The sequence below is a fragment of the Excalfactoria chinensis genome, chromosome 11 (genome assembly GCF_039878825.1).
Source record: "Excalfactoria chinensis isolate bCotChi1 chromosome 11, bCotChi1.hap2, whole genome shotgun sequence".
Lineage (NCBI taxonomy): Eukaryota > Metazoa > Chordata > Aves > Galliformes > Phasianidae > Excalfactoria > Excalfactoria chinensis.
Window position 1 is genome coordinate 5,652,147 of NC_092835.1, and position 18,316 is coordinate 5,670,462.

At 44.1% G+C, this 18,316-nt stretch overlaps 1 protein-coding gene across 1 annotated transcript in view; it reads right to left on the reverse strand.

Annotated features, from left to right (window-relative positions):
- The window catches only part of VAT1L (vesicle amine transport 1 like), a 47,108-nt gene extending 34,806 nt beyond the window's left edge, over positions 1-12,302 (reverse strand). Inside the window, exons 1-3 of the mRNA XM_072346345.1 lie at positions 11,805-12,302; positions 6,882-7,011; positions 4,141-4,356 (exon numbers count right to left, since the gene is read on the reverse strand). Coding sequence (XP_072202446.1) covers positions 4,141-4,356; positions 6,882-7,011; positions 11,805-12,034 — 576 coding nt within the window. The 5' untranslated portion in view covers positions 12,035-12,302. The remainder of the gene's footprint in view (positions 1-4,140; positions 4,357-6,881; positions 7,012-11,804) is intronic.
- Between the last annotated feature and the right edge of the window lie 6,014 nt (positions 12,303-18,316).

The window sequence follows — 18,316 nt, forward strand, 5'->3', positions numbered from 1 at the left end:
TAATCCACTGTCATCCTCCATGTTCCATCCGATTTTCGCACTGGCCATATTGGGGAGTTGTACGGGCTATGTGCAGGCCTTATAATACCCACTTTTTCTAATTCCTGCACTGTTTTTGTTATTTCATCCTGCCCACCTGGGAGTCTGTACTGTTTTACATTAGTAATCCGACGTGGCTTGGGCAGACAAATAGGCTCATGTTTTGCATGGCCTCTCAATATTGTCTGAATTGCCCGGATACTAATGCATCTCTGCCGCAACCGGAACTCTCCCACTGTTGTGTGGAGAGCCAGACCCCACAAGATATCAATTCCCAATATGTACTCCGGAATTGGAGCAATAGATACCTTGTACTCCCGTGGTGGGAGGCGCCCGACCCCCAATTTTACCCAAGTTTGGGTGACTGGAACGGTCTGTCCCCCAAAGCCTCCAATCATTACTTTGTTCCCTCTGAATTTTGTTGGGTCTCCATATATTATAGATGTTTCCGCCCCAGTATCAACGAGGGCCATAACCTTCTGCACATTCTCTTGGGACCAATATATTGTCAATTCCACATAGGGCCTCCGGTCCCGTCTAGAGGCCCTAGGGTGACTGACGTCCCTCATCACGCCATAAACTGGGCCAGATTCAAGTCTTTTACCTCTGATGCCTCTGGTACTGTGACCCGAGGCACCTGAGGTGGCCTCTTTTTCCTATTTGGCACGACAAAGTCTTCTAGATTCCAAACTGTTGTTGGTCGTCGTTCTATAAGCCTTATCCCCGGTCTTTTGGGGCGGTTTTGAAATTTTTGTTCATCCTTCAGCTGTTTCCACAACTGAAGCAGAACGTGATTGGGCTGCCCATCAATTTTGGCAAATTGAACACCTGCTCGGAGTAGATCATTAAACATTTGTTTTCGGGACACCCTAATGGGTCCCGCCCGAGGGGTTCGTGGAGCCGATCTCCTGGCTCGGGTTATTGGAAAAACTTCAGAATCTTCAATTACTCTAATATTGCGCTTGGTTCTCAGGCGCTCAGTTTCTCCCAGGTCCGCTACCAATTGGGCAGCATGCTGGACTGCTGCCTCTGCGGCCACTAAAGGATTCAATATAGAAACCAATGTTCCATACATATGTGAGGGAGCCTGCTGTAAAATTAGGTCCCTCATTCCTGCGGAAAATTTCACCATGTCCGGACTAACAGATACATCTTCATAGACAGCCTCTCGCATGCCTAGTTCCCGGATATAATTTTGTAGGTCTTCCATAGAAGACCACATTCCTGTATGTATTGGCATATCTGTTTTATTTGACCATACCATACGGCAGGCAGCCATTATCCAATCTACGATTGAATGATTCTCTTCAGGGAACTGGGACCCTGAGTACAATCTCTGCCTCAGGGCAGGATGGACTGTTATTGTTGCTAGTTTAGATACCTCGGAGCCGCTAACTATTACACTTTCTGCTCCCGAGTCCCATAATCGTAGCAGCCAGGCTGGGACACTTTCCCTCGGTCTTTGCCTGAAGCGCTGTACTAGATCCATAAGTTCGGTGGGTGTGTATGGACGTGCTGTTACGTGTAAATAGGAGTCAGCAGGGGTCCATTGATCAGGAGGCACCCCTGCTGGTCGCTCCTGGACTTTTTTTGTTTTTTGAGTTACCATAGGACGGACTTCTAATAAGTCCGTCTTAAGTGGCTCTTCTAGGTCAGATTTAGTGACCTTAGTTTGATCCGATGTTTCAGGATCCCTACTATCATCCATTGTAATATATCTAATTTGGGGGGTGTTTGAAAAAAATGATGAATTTTTCCCCGTTAATAGATTAATTTCGCCCTCCAATTTTTCAATGCGGGCTTTTAATAATTGATTTTCATGTTCAATCTTATTTGATTTAACCTCTGCCTGATTTAAAGCATTCAATAAAGGCCAAGCAGCCATGGATGCAGCCATTTGCCTTTCCTTGGTTGTCAAAATATCTTTTTGCAACCCCTGAAAGTATTCAGTTAGATGGTAAGGGGACATATTGCCCGTTACCCGTAAGGGCCCCCATTGTTCGATAATCGTTGCTAATTGAAAATATGGGGACGCCTCAAACCCTGGTATTTGTCCAGGGAGGATTTTCCCTAAGGGGGTGATCTTCTCCCCCTTGAACCAGTTAAACACATTCCATAGGAAAGACATTTTTTTTTTTTTCCCGATATTTGCAGGCTCCTGCCTGGCTCGCCAAATGTATTGGTTTTAAATGTACAGATGGAAACAAAATGTACAGAAGGTATATAAGTGAATAAGTAAAGGAAAAACTCACCAATGGTGGTGCCTTGACTGAAGCAGCTGAGGCAGTCCTCCCTGGTGAGCGATCTCCAAGAGATACTGCTCCAGTGGGAGTCAGCCCTTAAATGAGGTCTCAGAGGGGATGGAGTCAAGCTCCACCCCTCCCGGGAGCACAGCTACATCACTCTCACCTGTGCTCCCACAGCTGACCCCATACTTGCCTCAGCTGATTAATCAGAGGTTCAGGCTGTGATTACCAATCTCCCATACACCTACAAATAGCACATCAGAAAGATGCTCACTGGGCATCTGCAATGGCAGAAAGGAAGAAAGGCAGCAGCGCCTTAACAGAACAGCCCAGCACAGGGCTTGCCCAGTAAGGAAGGCTGTGTAGGTTAGTAGAGTGCTAGCAGTGCTTAAGGAAGACTATGAAGAAATAATAGAGATGAGTGAAGCTAAAAAAAGGGAGAGAGGGGAAAAAAAAAAAAAAGAAAAATGTATCAAGGACACTTTATCCTAATAGAGACAGTCTAGACAGTCTATTCTAATAGTCCATTTTCTCTAAAGTTATGCATATGCACACATTCGTGGGTGTTTTGCTAATTCAGTATGCTCAGTCTGGGTCCACACAGAGTCAGCTGGGTTAGTGGCCTCACAGGTAAACACAGAGCCTTAAAGTCTTACTGAATATCCAGTTCCCCCAGTGTGAGGCCTCCAGTTGTTTTAACAGTCCTAAATTCCACATGAAAAGATTTAATGTTATAGAACAATAAAGTCAGCCATAATGCTCTGGGTTGTACTGTGCTGAAACATAATAAGATTATAAATTCCATTCATTTACAGAAGTTTTCCAAGAGGATCATTTACTGCAAGTAGGATTATTGTTAGCTAAAAATACTTTGTGCAGGGAACTGATGAATTTATTCCTTTGATTACAGACTTCATTTTCATGAGAAACTAAAAGAAGGTCTAAGGGCAGAGAATCGGAGAAAAGGTGTTTGAGGCTGCCTACCAGACACTTCTGTAGACAATAAAATATTAAATAGCATAAATAAGGCACAATTGTAAAGACAGAGGAGGTACTCTAATTTAAAAGGTTGAGATCTGCTCATGTTCTAAGGTCATAAAATCTGTCTTACAGAAGAGGACTGCAGAATTTCCAACGTAAACATATTTCCCGGTAGGTCTCTTAATATTTTATTCAAGAGAGATTTTTCCAAAGATATTTCAAGTTGGTGACACCAAATGCTGGCTTCTCATGTCACTACGTGCCCTGGTGCTCCACCCAATCCATTCAGCCATTGCTTTGCCTATGCAGTACAATGCCCCTTTACTGACAACCCAAAACATGGCATGCAGCAGCTACCTCTGACTCTAATTCTGTATCTGTATGGCATTTTCTTCAGATTTGGCACAATAATATTTTCCACTGCCTTCAATCCCAACAAATGAAAAAAGTATACTGACTTTCACAAAGAAGCATCACACCTGCTCACGGTATCTGCAGGAATATTCCAATAGGGCCGTTTACTTCAAGGAGAATTACAGTTACCATGAAGACCTTATGCAGGGAGCTGATTTGTTTAATCCTTTCATTACAGCCTTCTTTCACAATGAACAAATACAAAGTGCAGAAAGGCTAGGATACAAAGTTTGAGGTAACACCTACTTGTTGATTTCTGAGTCCCTTCTAAAGGCTTCTGTTGCTTTTTGGGGTAGAGTTGATTGTCAGAGCATTTTTATTTCACCAAAAGCCTGCTTCGCTTTCTGATGTATCTCCTGTACCACAATCCCTCACGTAGGAAAGACTGATTTCAAATCAAACCACAGCATCTGGCTTATTTCAGTGACTTGATAGGAAAGTAAGAGAAGCTCCAACTTACCACCCCACCTCCTGCAGAGTGAACCAGCACAGACATGCCTTCTCTTAGGTTAGCAACTTCAAAGAGCATCATGTAGGCAGTTACAAAGTTCATGGGAAACGCAGCAGCTTCAGAAAAACTCATGTCGTCTGGGATCTTGTAGACAAATTCTGCTGGGGTACAAACAACTTCAGCCCATGCGTTGTAGTTTACAAAAGCCATGATTCTGTCTCCAATCTACAAATAAGGACAAAAAAAACCACCACTGAGGATACGTGTGCAACCAAAACTGAAGGTAGGAACTTCTAAGATCTGCAACTCTCTTGTTCAAGCTGTGGATGACAGACAGTAAAGATAACGGTGGTCCATATTGCTGGCAAAACTGCAGTACAGAACAAGCGCATTTTAATCTCCCAAGCACTTGTCATCACTTTGGCTTTGGGATTTTGTGGGTTAGCAAAATGCCGAGGTGCTGCTGACAGTTCTGAAAGGTTTATATCTCTCTTAGAACAAAAATCCTGAAACAGAACTGTCATTCCAGTTTCCCTGAGATGTCTCCTCTGTTTGAAATTCACATTCAAATTAGCAATGCATCACTGGTAACCATTCTGTGGTTTCCTTTTGCTGTTAGCAAAGTGTATAAAATCTAAAATCTGTTCAGATTAATGAATATGTTCACAGTCATATATCCTTGCAAACAAACATAAATGATTACCAAAAAGAATGCTAAGATGAGAGACCCCTCTTGGTGATTCCCAAGGGATTTCTTAATAATAATAAAGATCATATATTACCATGAGCATTATACAGAACCTGTACATCATGTCAGATTGGACGTCAGCTCCTGAGAACCATCCCCACAACTATAGATCACACCTGTTACATCTGAGCTCAGCATAAATCAGCTTTTGCTTTTGGTGGGAAGAAGAAGAGGCTGTTGCTCTACTACTCCCTAACAACAACAACAAAAAAAAGGCTTTCTTTCAATGTAAAGCATCAAAAATGGACTGTCACTTCATGTCATCACATCACACAATAACGCAATCACAGCTAGTGAAGACTATAAGTAGCCAGCAATATCTCAATTGTAAGACGGCCTGAGCACAATGCAATTTGAACAGGGCTTGAACTGGAGGGGATCTACAAAGGGAAAGGAGGTCAGAAAATATAGGGTGCAATCTCAGCAATTCCTGAAGTCACTACAAACAGAGGTAACAGCATACGTCAACAAGACAACAAGCATCTGGCATCCTCCTATTCAGTGCAAAAATCCCATAAAGAAGCCAACAGAGCATCACTGCATCTTCATCTTGGAGCATTCCACTGGTGATGGGCTCATACCTGTGCACAGCTTTATTTCAAGTTTCAGATTTTCAAGGTTACTTAAAACACCACCACAGCTATGCAGACTATATGTAAAAAGTAACATACCATACATAACGTGTTTAGATTTCAGGAAGCACACCAGGGAACAAACATGTTTTATGGTCAGAACAAAGTAATAATCTTCAGAGACCCAGTATATTCATTCAGGTACAACGTTACTCAAACAAGAACCATATGATGTAGCCTTATATGATGCCTTTTAAAACCAGCAGGAACATTTAAACTAAGAATGCTGATCTAATCAGAAAATTTCCTACTGTCCTTTCATAAAATATTCCTCCATATGGACTACAGCTAACAGAATACTAGTGCTGAGCATTTGAAGCAGAAGAGTTTTTCAAATAGTTAAGTTTCTGTTGAATTACTGTTGATCACAGTAACACTGAAAGATTATTATTATTTATTGCAAGGCAGAGACAAGGCAGGAGGGGGAAAATGGAGAAATGTCCTAGGAGCAGCTTATCATTGACACCCTACTGGAAACTAAATTGGCCATCTGAATTCAACAGAGAAATTCTGAAGCTTTCCTGGAATAGTATTATTACTTTTAAATAAATTTTAGGTAATTGCCTTCTTAAGATACAGTAAAAATTTATAAATGCAATCAAACCTGATGACATGACAGAATCAGCAAAGAGCTGATATCAGATTGACGTGCATTAACTCGGTTGTTTCCTATTCCAGAATCTTTATATCTAATGTAAGTTACAGAGTACAAGATTGGAGGGAATAGACGTGTTCAATATCAGTAATGAAAACAGTAGGTAGAACACAGCGCTGTTTATACACAACACACTGAAGGGTACATAATGCCAACCAGTTCTGATAGCTTTATTACACACATTAGCAATCTGTCATTTATCATTACTCCGTTAGGCAAAACATATTCTGATCACTCAAGAAGTTAAGTCACATACCCAGAATCGGGATCCCATTATTGTCTGCATTGTATGAATGAACACAGCTGTAAGAAATGCTTACCATATATGGGGCCTTGTTAACTCAAGATCAAGAACTGGAACTAGCATCAGCAGCGCATGGGTTTCAAGGAACTAAATTATAATGACAGCAAACATGGCCAAGAAAAGTTAACTCAATTTCTTTCTTAAAGCTCAGCAGTTCCTACAAAACCATCTGAGTAGGCACACAGCACAGGTGACTTTTCAGGAAGGATCTGAAGAAGACTGGAGTGGTGGCTTTAGAAATTAATTGAAGAGGTCATTCCCACGCCTGGGAAGCAGAAAGGAAAAACTGCCCTTTCAGATCTCAACATGGTGATGAAGGCTGCTGGCACTGACAGAATAGAAAGCAAGCAATAACAATCTCAGAGTAAAGGTACTTATTTAGTTTTTCCCTGAAATTAAGGAAAATATTACCTCAAATCCTTTCACGCTATCTCCAATAGCTTCTATGATTCCAGAGCATTCAAAGCCAGGAACAAGAGGCGTCTTGGGGGGGTTGTCAATATTCCCCTGTCGCACCATCAAGTCAATAAAATTCAAACCACTGTAAAACACAGGAAAATAAAAGAAATCAGAACTATGGCCATACATCAAAGGGGAAAATCTTGACTTGAGCGATAACAAAGCTGGAAATCTTCTGGGCAACTTAAAAACCTGGGCTCTACAGCACAGGAGTAACCCAGAGGACATCCCCATCCTTCATGTGTGGAGCAGACTGACTTTACAGCAGTGCTGCACAGACTGTGGGCAGAACATGCACAAGGCAACCACATCCCATCCTTAAGCAGAGCTCTAACGTATACCGACTAGGAGTCATGTGCAGAAACTGACAGGGGTCGTTTCAAATTTGCAAGAGGGAAACTTTATGATTTCCATGAAGGCAGCACTAGTTGGCAAATAAAACCAGTTCTACTTGAGAAACAAACTAACAAAAGAACCCTCAGACACTATAGGTGTTTTGGTCCAAAAGTAACCTGATGGAACTGTCCTAAATGCAGAAGTGACCCCAGGAATTCATCTTGCATTCATCTCAGGCTGGAGTCCAAACTGTGATGAGAACTTGTTCAGTTTCAGATAGGCCACTGTTTTCAGATTTCCTCCTAAACCATTTCTAAACCGTTTTACAATGGTTATTGAGGTCTTTGGAATCCTCAGGGTTGCTGCTCAGGAAGTTTACAGTTCTCCCCTCCAGCCTGAGCTTTGCAAAAAATCTTGAAGCACCTTTGCTCTGCCTTTTGTATGCTTTCCAGTTTTATTTAATAGAATGCAGTTTCCTATAGGTAGACTCCAAAACAAAATGAAACGAACAAGAAAACTAACAAGGGCCCACATTCATCCACTATGTGTACATACCAATTCCTGGAACAAAAGCTGTACATACAGTTCAAACTTCTAACACTTATAGCAACATTCTAACAATAACTCCAGCATTAATCCACCCTTGTAAAACACAGCCCTGTGTTTATTGTTAGCTGGAATTGCTGCATACTAACTCCCCCATGTCTATGAAGCGATGCACAGTGCCAGTCCTACTCATGCATATGATGCCAACAACTGCTCTGATACATAAAATTACTGGTGTGTACAAGTATTTATGAGATGGAGCTTTAGTCAGACACTAATCAAGACACTCACATGCTGAACAGACCCAGCAAACAAAAAGACAGAAGAGACGCACAGCACAACATGAGGACAAGACAGCATTCATGAGATGTAGGTCAATGGGGAGAGAGGGGGAAAAAAAAGGAAAGAAAAATTCCACTGAGCGCAAATATTTGTAATTGATGGACAGCTTAAAAAGCTCCAAAAGTAGAATTAGTGATTATTTTTTGGAAACATGGCTATAACAACCCAGGAGGCAAATTAAAAAACAAAAGCCACAAACACACCGTATGCATATACACAAAGCTCATCATATTACCATATGCATATACACAAAGCTCATCATATTACCATATGGAAGGGTGAGAGTTTGGGTACAATTGGGTTGGAAGCTTTGAAATTACTTTGGAAAGAGCCTTTCCTATCCAGTGGCCAAGGCCAGCCCTGCGTTGCCATTGAGATGTTGATACACGAAACAGAACCTCTGAACAACAAAATGCCTTTGAAGCAGTCAGCATGTGAAAAGAGAAAGAGGACAACAACAAAACAAACACATAAAAAGCCCACAAAAGAACCATAACCAAACCACTAAGCAATCACTTTTAGTCTCCTATGGGCCTACCAGTTTTCATGACCCTATTACTCTCATTTATGCATTTGGTTTCATTCCTCTGCATCCTCTCATATAAACAAGTTGCCATTAGCCAGCTTTGAGCAAGTCTTATCTACAACAAAACTGAAAATATAACTGGGTTGTCTGATAAAACCAGCAAATTATTATTATTGTTAATCATATGGAGAGCCCAAAAATGAATAGCTATCTTAGTAACTATCTCCAGGACATCCGACCTTGTCAAATCCTTCACTGAGATTCACCCGACAGCAGACACAGGAAAAGGGGAATTTGACTTCAAAGAACATCACAAGAAAATGTCAGAGATTCTAGAGAATAAACACCATTCATCTCCTGCATCAGCACAAACCAGCAGAGCTTCTTCTGGTGTGTAACACAAGACAGTTACTGCTAAACTTTCTGTACGTGCATATGCAGAGGGAAAAGAGTAAATTCTAAGTGACCCAGTGAGGAACTGCACATTGCTTCCTGCAATCATGTGCTCTACATCCTAAATGAAAAGCTGTGTGCACGTGGAGATAAGGAAGCACATAAATTACCAGCATGACAGAGGGGCTCTGCAAGGAGCAATGAGCACAACAGCACAGACAGTGGTGTGAGCTACACAAACTGACTTACATGGGCATCTCATCTCCAAAGCCACTGTTTAGCAAAACTGAATTATCTTTGAATCTGACTTTCTAAGTCTGCAATGCTTTGCCTTAATAGCTTTGAGGCTCTTGAATATTTACTTCCGTTATTGAGGTTTAATTTCACTGCATCTTTTAAAAACTATGAGACTCCTGTAGGTGCAACGTTCTACTCTTATCATCTTCTTCCATCACCAGATCAGCACTGGTCATCCTGGTTCTCTTTGCTCTGATCCATACACTACAGGATGCCCAGCACCCCCACTACAAAAGATCAGATCACACTGACCAATGTCAGCACTCTGGTTTGGACAGGAGCTGCTTTTGATCTTCCTTATTTCACTGTAAGATTCCACTGATATTAAACACTGAAGTCACTGAAATACAACAGAGCAGAGAAGAGCACTGAGTTCTACGTTCTTATGTCTCCTTTTACACACAAGCAAGTTAATTGCCTGAAAATCACATGCTTTTCATCCAGAAACAGCCAGAGTACATGAACAAGACTCCTTTTACAAAGGAAATTGATACGCTCTCTCCTACGCTGAGGATTTCTTCTATTTGCTCTCCATTTTTAAGTGCTGCTATCTCAGAATCAGCAGGTCAGAAGGATCACTTCTGCTTCATTCCTCATGACGGCACAAGGAAGAAATAATTATAACAGAGCAAAGAAAAATAGAAGGAGGTAATTGCAGGACATCACTCCCTACTCACACATTTTATCTGAAATGTCCGTCTGGGATTGCTCGAGCCATTTGTCTCATCTATCAAACAACGTACACTAATATTTTGTAGGCTGCGAACGGCAGTAAAAACAAATAGAGCAATTTCGACTGCTCTGCCATTATCAACCCAAAATTATTTCAGGAGATGTGCAGAAGCTGTGACTCAGCTTGGACATCGACGGCTGTTCCATCCATTAGTCACAGAATGAGGCTAACACATGACTCATCACAACCGAGACGTCTTCAATTGGATCACCGATATGCCAGGCCTTCAAAAGGATAAGTCAACATGCTAACAGCAACGTATCCTCCATCGCCTCTATTTATAGTGCCATACTACAAAATACACATACACACATAATTTAACCGCCTTTACTATCTGTATTATTTATCATGCATACACATACTGTCTTAAAAGAATTATTTTCTCCACAAGTTAACCCTACCGTGAAAGTCAACTGCAGATCTGTTTCACTAAGCTTCATTTGGCAACAACCTAAAGGAAGCTCATCTTTAACATGCTCAGCACTGTGTGCATTAACAGGTGGATGCCACATGGGACAAACCCAACAGACCCTTCTGTCACTTGGTCTCCTAGACTAGACCACAAGCCCATCATCACCCTGACCAGCCTCCTGTGTTTACAGTGAAGAAGATTAGCTGATTGATTTTGCCTTGTTTGGAAGCAAACTTTGGTGATCTGAGCACACCTCAGCCCTACAGCCACTAAGAAAACAACAGAACCTGTTCCGCAATGGAATAATAGCCCTGCTTGACAGCAGAACGAACTACCCAAGAGCTAAATGGCCTACCATTACATCTTCTGGCGTGGAACTTGCATTTCTCATCACAGCCAGTAGGAGTCAAAAAATTAAACAACACAGAAGTCAGTTATCTCTCCCTGTTCAGGTCTATGGATCTCACTTCTTGTGGGTGATACTTCAGGATTACTGGGCAGAATTCCTTTGCACAACCCTAACCTGGTGCCAGCACCTCCCAGGCTGCAACATCCCTTAACCCACCGGGGTGCTCCAGATCTAGAGCACATCCACAGGTGCACAACCACAGGGTGCATCACCCACACCAAGCGTGCTGCCCTGTGACACAACTCAGCCTTCTGCTGCGTTCACCTTCTGGAAGCATCATGCCGCCCAACCAAACAGAACAGAGGGCAGCCAACCTGCGCCTTGACTTACACCGACCTGACCTCTTAGATGTCAAGTTGTGCAGAAGGCCCCCACGTTGTCTCCTGCCACTTGAAAAAGAAAACAATCCTATTTTCATAAAAGAACGCGTGCATCGAGAACGAGCTCTCTAGGAAGCACAGTGTGCTCCAGTTGTCCGGGGAAAACAGAAAAGCCGTCTGGGAAAGCTGGCTGCGGGACGCCGGCAGATCGCTAAGCGGGCACCCAGCAGCGGGACCGGCTGACCGAGCATCACAGGGACGGGACGGCGCTGCGCGACACACGCTCACCGACAGCTCTGAGCAAAACAAAACCCTGCACGCGGCCGCACGCGGATTTTCCCCGTATCTCCCTGACGGCACCACGAAAATCGATGATTTCTGTTTCAGCGCCGCTCCCGCACCTCCGCTCGGCTCCCGCCCGGCGCTCCCCCGCTGGATGCCGGGCTCGGGCGGCGGCCCGCGGGAATCCACAAGTGGGGAAGTTCCCCCGCCGGGGACCCGCCGGCCCCACCCGGCACCCAGCCCCGCGCACCCCGCCCCGGCAGAGAGGCGATACTGGACCAGGCTTTCACGCGGATCTTCAGCTCCCCTTCCTGCGGCTCCGGCATGGCTTTCTTGGACACGCGGAGCTTGTTGAGCCCCCCGAAGGCGGACAGCACCACGGCTCTCATCTCCTTGGTGTCCGCCGCCCGCAGGCTGCCTCCCGCGGTGCCCTCGGCGGCCTCCTTGCCGCCTTCCTTCTCGATCATCTGCTCCGTCTCCTCCGCTCGCTGCGCTCCCTCCTTGGCCATGGCGGGGCTGCGGTGCGGCTCCCGCCGGCTGCGGCTGTGCGAGGCGCGGTGCCGCCGTGTGGAATGGCCGCGGGCACGGCGCGGGTCCGCCCGCCGCCGCAATGCACCGACTAGCTGCGCAGCGCCATCCGCCTCCACGCGGCGGGAGCGGACCCCGCGGACGAAGAAGCGGGACGGGACAGAGCGGAGCAGCGGCTCGGCGTCGCACCTGGCGGCAGGGCGGGGCGGGCGCACCCGGAGGCGGCGCAGAGAAGGGGGTTTCTCCTCACGGGCTGGCGGCGGTAGCGGCGACCCCACTTCAGTTGTGCTGTGCCCGAGCGCAGCTCCTCACGGGGTGAGGCCGAAAAGCTCCCCCCAGGACGTGCGTCTCCTCAGAGCTGCGTGCGCGGTACAGAACGGAGACCCAGCTCTGCCTGGCTGTGAACTCGTGCCCAATAAAGCGCTCCCAGGCTCTGTGCCACACGTGTGCGTTGATTTATGGGGAAGCTGCTGGAATCGGCCCTCCTGCCTTCGTGTGTCAGCGCTGCTTTGGCATCTCCCACCTTCCCTCGGCCCATAGGCCTGAGGTCAGCAGGATGGAGCTGGCCTCACTGGGGCTCCTTGGGGATGGACAACTTGATCCCTCCTCACAACGCTCAGGTCTCTAATTGAGGTTCCCAGCACCTGAATTCCAGCCTGTCCCTCCCCTCAGGGATTGTAAATCACTGCTCTCAAATTGCTGATGAGCCAGGCAGGTCAGGTGTTCTTCGCTAATTCCTTGTCCTTAGCAGCTCTTGGGGCCAGCTGAGTGAGTGCTCTCAGCATCCAGGTGGACGGGTGCCTCACAGTTGACACAAGCATTGTAAGCAAGCAACTTGAGTTTGAAGCGGTTGTGATGAATATTTCACAGAATCGTAGAAGCACTTGAGTTGGAAGGGACTTCTGAATGCCATCTGGTCAAGCTCCCCTGCCACAAACAGGGGCACACACAGCTCCATCAGGTGCTCAGAGCCCATCCAGCCTGACCTCAAATGTCTCCAGGGACATCCACCAGCTCCATGGGCAACCTGTGCCAGTGCCTCACCACCCTTATTGTAAAAAACAGCTTCCTCATATCGAGTCTTTATCTTTCCTCTTTTAGTATGAAATCATTTCCCCTTGTCCTGTCTCAGCAGACCCTACTGCAGTCTGTCCCTTTCCTGCTTACAGCACCTTTAGGTACCGAAAGGCTGCTCTCATGTCTCACTGAAGCCTTCTCAAATTCCATGCAGTGTATGCAGAGAACATCCCTAATGCAACTGGGTATGGATGGAGTGCTTCTGCCAGTCCCCTGCATCAATTAATTTCTGTTTGAGAAATGTCAGGGCCCTTCTGACTTGTGATAGGGCTTGTCTCTTTGCATCTCCATCATTGATCAATGTTCCTGATTTTCACAATGCACTTATTGCATCTTGACACAACAAATGTTGTATTTGGGGAATGTGGAAAAACTAAGAAATTCTTTAGTTATAGCTGTAATGAGTAATGGGGCAAAACATTCTCATTCACATTAATCGAGTGCTGTGAGATACAGGAGAAACAGAGTTTTCGTATTTCTTTATACTTAGCATGTAATGCTCTGGGATTTTCTGCCTAGTCTTTAGAAAGTTTGCAGGTATCATATTCTTTAAAGCCTATTTCTGAGAATTTTTCATCAAAGTCTGCTATAAATGAAGCAGTAAACAAATACATCTCAGGAGCAAAGGAGATGGAATGCCAGCCACAGGGGAGCTTCATTACCTTGAGAAGTTTTGATGGAAAGTGAAGTCTGACGCCTTAAATGTCTTTTACATTGTCCTTTTTGGACAAAGATTCAAACTGTTCATTAGCACGATCGAGAATTTTCTCTGTGCCATATGAAAATGATGCCATCCCCTTTGCTCTGAGCAGCTTGTGGAGGCATCTTGCTACTTTAAAGGTCAGGAAGCATTTTTTTCTTCCCTTGCTCCCCTGGTAATGGCATCAATATTCCTCTCCCTGTTTGCTATACGCAGCTAATTTGGTGCTGTAAAAAGGAAACAAGGTTCTATCGCTTTAGATCTGGCTATTTGAATGCATGGCCAGGCAGGCAGCAGTTGAATAAAGAGTAGCGTGTATTTGATTCCTGATGATTCACTCAGCTGGCGTCTTATTACAGTTGTAGCTCAGATGGTGAAGTGCAGTGGGAAAGTAAGATGGGTAGCATGTGTCAGCCAGGTGGCATCCCAAGTGATCCAGGGCTGTGGGACAACTCACTGACATCGCTCCATGGGTGTGAAACATCCCCAAGTGAATTTGGACATCGAAGTGATATTTATTTTGCAGTGGTTTGCCTGCTAGCGTTGTCCCACTATATGCTGATTATTTGGGAGTGTTTTGATTTTTTTGGTCTGTTTTAATGTAAAAGTTGTGCAGTCTTTACGTGTGTTCTAAAATACTGCTTTCTTTACAATCTTCTGCTTAAAAAAATGAAAGTCTGCTTAGTGCAGGGATACAAAACAAATCCTCAGGACTCTCTTCAATTTTCCATCTTATTCAACACCTCCTCCTTACAGCATTGTGCACTGTGAAGCATCCATCTTGCTTGACAGAAGATGCATCTCATGTTCTATGCTTTGAGAGCATGTTCCGATACCTATTTCAGCTGCTGTTATGACCTGTAGTCCACAACATCTGCTATCAATAGGAAAATGGCTTTATTGACTTTTTTTCTCTGTATCCATGCACTGACTGTATTAACAAAGATGTTTGCAAAGGAGCCTCTAAGAATACAGCATGCTAGATTTATTTCTTTGTCTGCTTTTTGCAACCAAGGGAGACCTCTGCTTCCTAATGTTTATTCACATTGAGATAACTATTTTATCTTATATTGGCCAGGGGCTTTTTCTTACTGGTACAGTTATGTATGAATCATAAGGGCAAAAGAAGCAATTCTGTCTGTAGTCACTGAAAAGAACTGTACCTTTTCCTTCAGTAGATAGAAGCAGCTTTAAGCTCCTCAGAGTCATCAGGAATTGCATTTTAAATTAAAAAGGACAAGAAAACAAAATAGTCACAGAGGATCTGGCAAGGCCAAGGTATGCTAATGTGACTTATCTTGTGACCACACTGACTTTCATTTATTCATGATTTTTTCACTTGTCTTGTACAGAAGTTGTGTTCAGATCATTCAGTGATGGATGCAATAGAAATTAAATAAATTGAGCAGTCGTTGGTCATGAAGTTTTAACAAAACCTCATCAGTGACTGGTTTGTGTGTGTGTTTTTTTTTAGATCCATAATATCCATTTGCTGGTGCAGGGAAAAATTACCACTTGGTCTCTTCTGCTGTCTGTGCAACTAGTGAGAGAGGCAAGGTAAATCACCATGAGCAAGGTTAAGCATTATGAGTGCATTGGGACTGTCATTGCCTGGAAGCATCACTCAGAATGTGAGCGGACTGGCTGTCCTGTCCTGACTCCATCATTTCAACTCTGTATGATGTATTTCCCTGTTTATTTACCCCACATGAGTAGTGACCAGTCATGGACATTTACAACTCACATGTAGTACTGTTCGAATCCTCAGTTGCCTTAGATTATTTTTTTTTCAGGATATTACAATGCCATCTGGGAATAGCAGATACATTCAGGACGTTATTCAGACTTTATTCTTTAAGGTAATTCATAGCTAAAAAATCGTTGCAGCTATTAGATCTGCTCTTGAAAGTACTGTGGTCAGTAACTGTCCTCTTACCTCTCTGGGGATGCACACAGTTCATTATGCACTTATTTTGTGTGGCTCCGGGCACTGAGAAAGAATAATCACACTTGGCATTTTGCCTCAGTTTGGTCTCAGTAATTATGGAACCCAAGTAACTTGTTAGAAGCTTGTGAAATAATGTCTCTGAAGCACACAACAGAGCTGAAGTGCACAGAAGGATGAGAATTCAACTGTAGTGAGATTACATTTGAAAAGGATATCCAGCTGTTGTACTGGTTTTAAGGAGGTGATATCCTTGGTTATGGTACAGTGCTATTGTTAGGAGCATCTGTCTGTGATTGTTGTCTTCCAGGCTGATTGCACCTAATAATGCATTGTATTTCTGATTAAAGTTTTCTTCAACAAACTACATCTATCTATTGAATGGTTTTGTGAGCTGTGCTTTTTTACCTCACTAAGTACTTATAATACAGGTGCCTCCTGTGTATGCTGAAAATGAAAGAAAACAAAGTAATCCCCAACAGAATGGAGCTGTTAGGCTTACTAAGCTGAGCAGTTTTGTGTAAGTTACAGTCCAGTGGCACAGGATGTAAGTGCTGCTGCTCTGGAAGCAGTGGTGCTTCTGGCTTGGATTTAGACCTGGAGGCATTCTACTAATTCACAGCACAGTTTTTGCAGTGCTTACAGCACAAAGAACTCTTCACCTCGCAGCCTCGTGATGCAGCTTTCAGTACCACTTCAGCTGTGCCCTCTCTGATGGGCCTTTGAAGAGAGGAACAGGATGCTCTTCAGCACTGTTCTGCTTTCTTTGGAGTGTGTTATCAGGCTATTAATTATCTCTTTCCCTGAGTTCCATAAGCATGTCACTCTTTTCTCTATCAGGTGATACTGGGAGAGAAAAAACAAAACAAAACAAAACCAAAAAACAATACAAAACCTCTAAAAAGCCCTCATCCCCAGCTTGTTAGGAGATTGGTTTGCTTTGAGCACTCTTCATGTTAATGGGACCGTCTGCTACAAAGCACCTGGGTTAGACTCCTCTTGGAACAGGCAATCCCTGCATGAAAGCATGTGAGTTTGCAAGCAGGGTCTCCAACCAGTGCTGGTTTTACCTAGGTTGGAGTTAATTTTCTTTACTGCCGCTGGTGTGGTGCTGTGTTTTGGGTCTGTGGCCAAACAGTGCTGATAAGGTACAGATGTTTTCATTCTAGCTGGGCAGTGTTTGCAGTGTCAAGGCCTTTCTGTTTTACAGGCTGCATGGCCAGAAAGGAGCTGGGTGCTCAAGGAGCTGCCAGGGGCATGGCCAGCACAGCCTGCCCTGACCAAAGGGATGCTATATGGTGTGTGCTGCACAATGAAAGTTTGGGGAAAGAGAGCAGAGGGAAACGTTTGGGGCTATGACTGGCAGCCTGCTTTCCAGGAAAGTGGCTGAACATCTACCTGGGAGGTACTGAATAAATTCCTCCTTTTGCTTTGCTTGCATGCACAGCTTTGCTTCACTTATTGAACCGCCTTTATCTCAACCCACACATTTTCTCAGTTTTGTCCTTCTGTTTTTCTCCCAGTCGCAGTGTGGGGGAGTAAGTGAGCAGCTGTGGGACTTTGCTGCCTGCCAGGGCTAACCCGCAACACAGGCAGAAGGCGGATGCCTGCCTTGTGAGCCAAAGCAGCTTCTTCAACTAACTTTTCAGGAAAACCAATACATCAGAAAGGTGAGAATCAAGTCTGAAAAACTGTAATGCCTTTGCACCTGGGGAAGCGTTGCTTTAGACTGAAGTTAAGCATACTAGTGAAATACCATAGATAAGCTTGTGCTGTCAGTAAGTGCACTGTTGCCAGTGTTTGTATTTCTACTAGAATGTGTGGTCTAGATTTACAATTTATTGCATCTGTAGCGATATTTCATAGTTCAGGAAAACCCCTGAACAACAAGTATTGTAGTCTGAAATGGGGCTGCTTCGCTGCTTCCCACAGAAGAGGGCTGGCTGTGCCATTCTGTTTTCTAGGGGCTTTGAAGGCTTAATTTCCAATGTGCTTTTCTACATCAATCAACTAATGGTTAGACAAAGGTGATCTTCCTGGAGACAGAATTAATGTAAGTCTTACATAGCAAGGTTTCAACTGAGATAAATGATTCCTCACTGCTCCTGTTGTTAAAGGGCAAGGGTATTTTCCCTGTAAACTTTAGCTCATGGCAGGTGGATCGCACAAGTGCAGGCATCTGTCTTACTCTTTTAAAGCAAGAATTCAAAATGCTGTCTACAACTACAGGTAAAAAATAAAAGGAAGGGTTAACATAGAGAGTGAAGTTAGAATGAAGGAGATCTCTCGGGAAGTGAGTGTTTTGTAATATCAAAGAGAAAAGCTCTTCCTTCTTTTGTTGCATAAGAAAAATACACACATTTTTCTGCATCATATTTTAGCTATGAGCTAAGCAGTGTCCTGTCATGGTGGGTGACTAGTCAGCATCCATCTTTAAATGCAGAGATGCTGAGTAGTACCTGGAATCCCAGGTAAAGGTGAAGTAGGTTGGCTTTGCATTAGGGAGAAAGGATCGAGTTACTAAATCAGAACCAAATATCA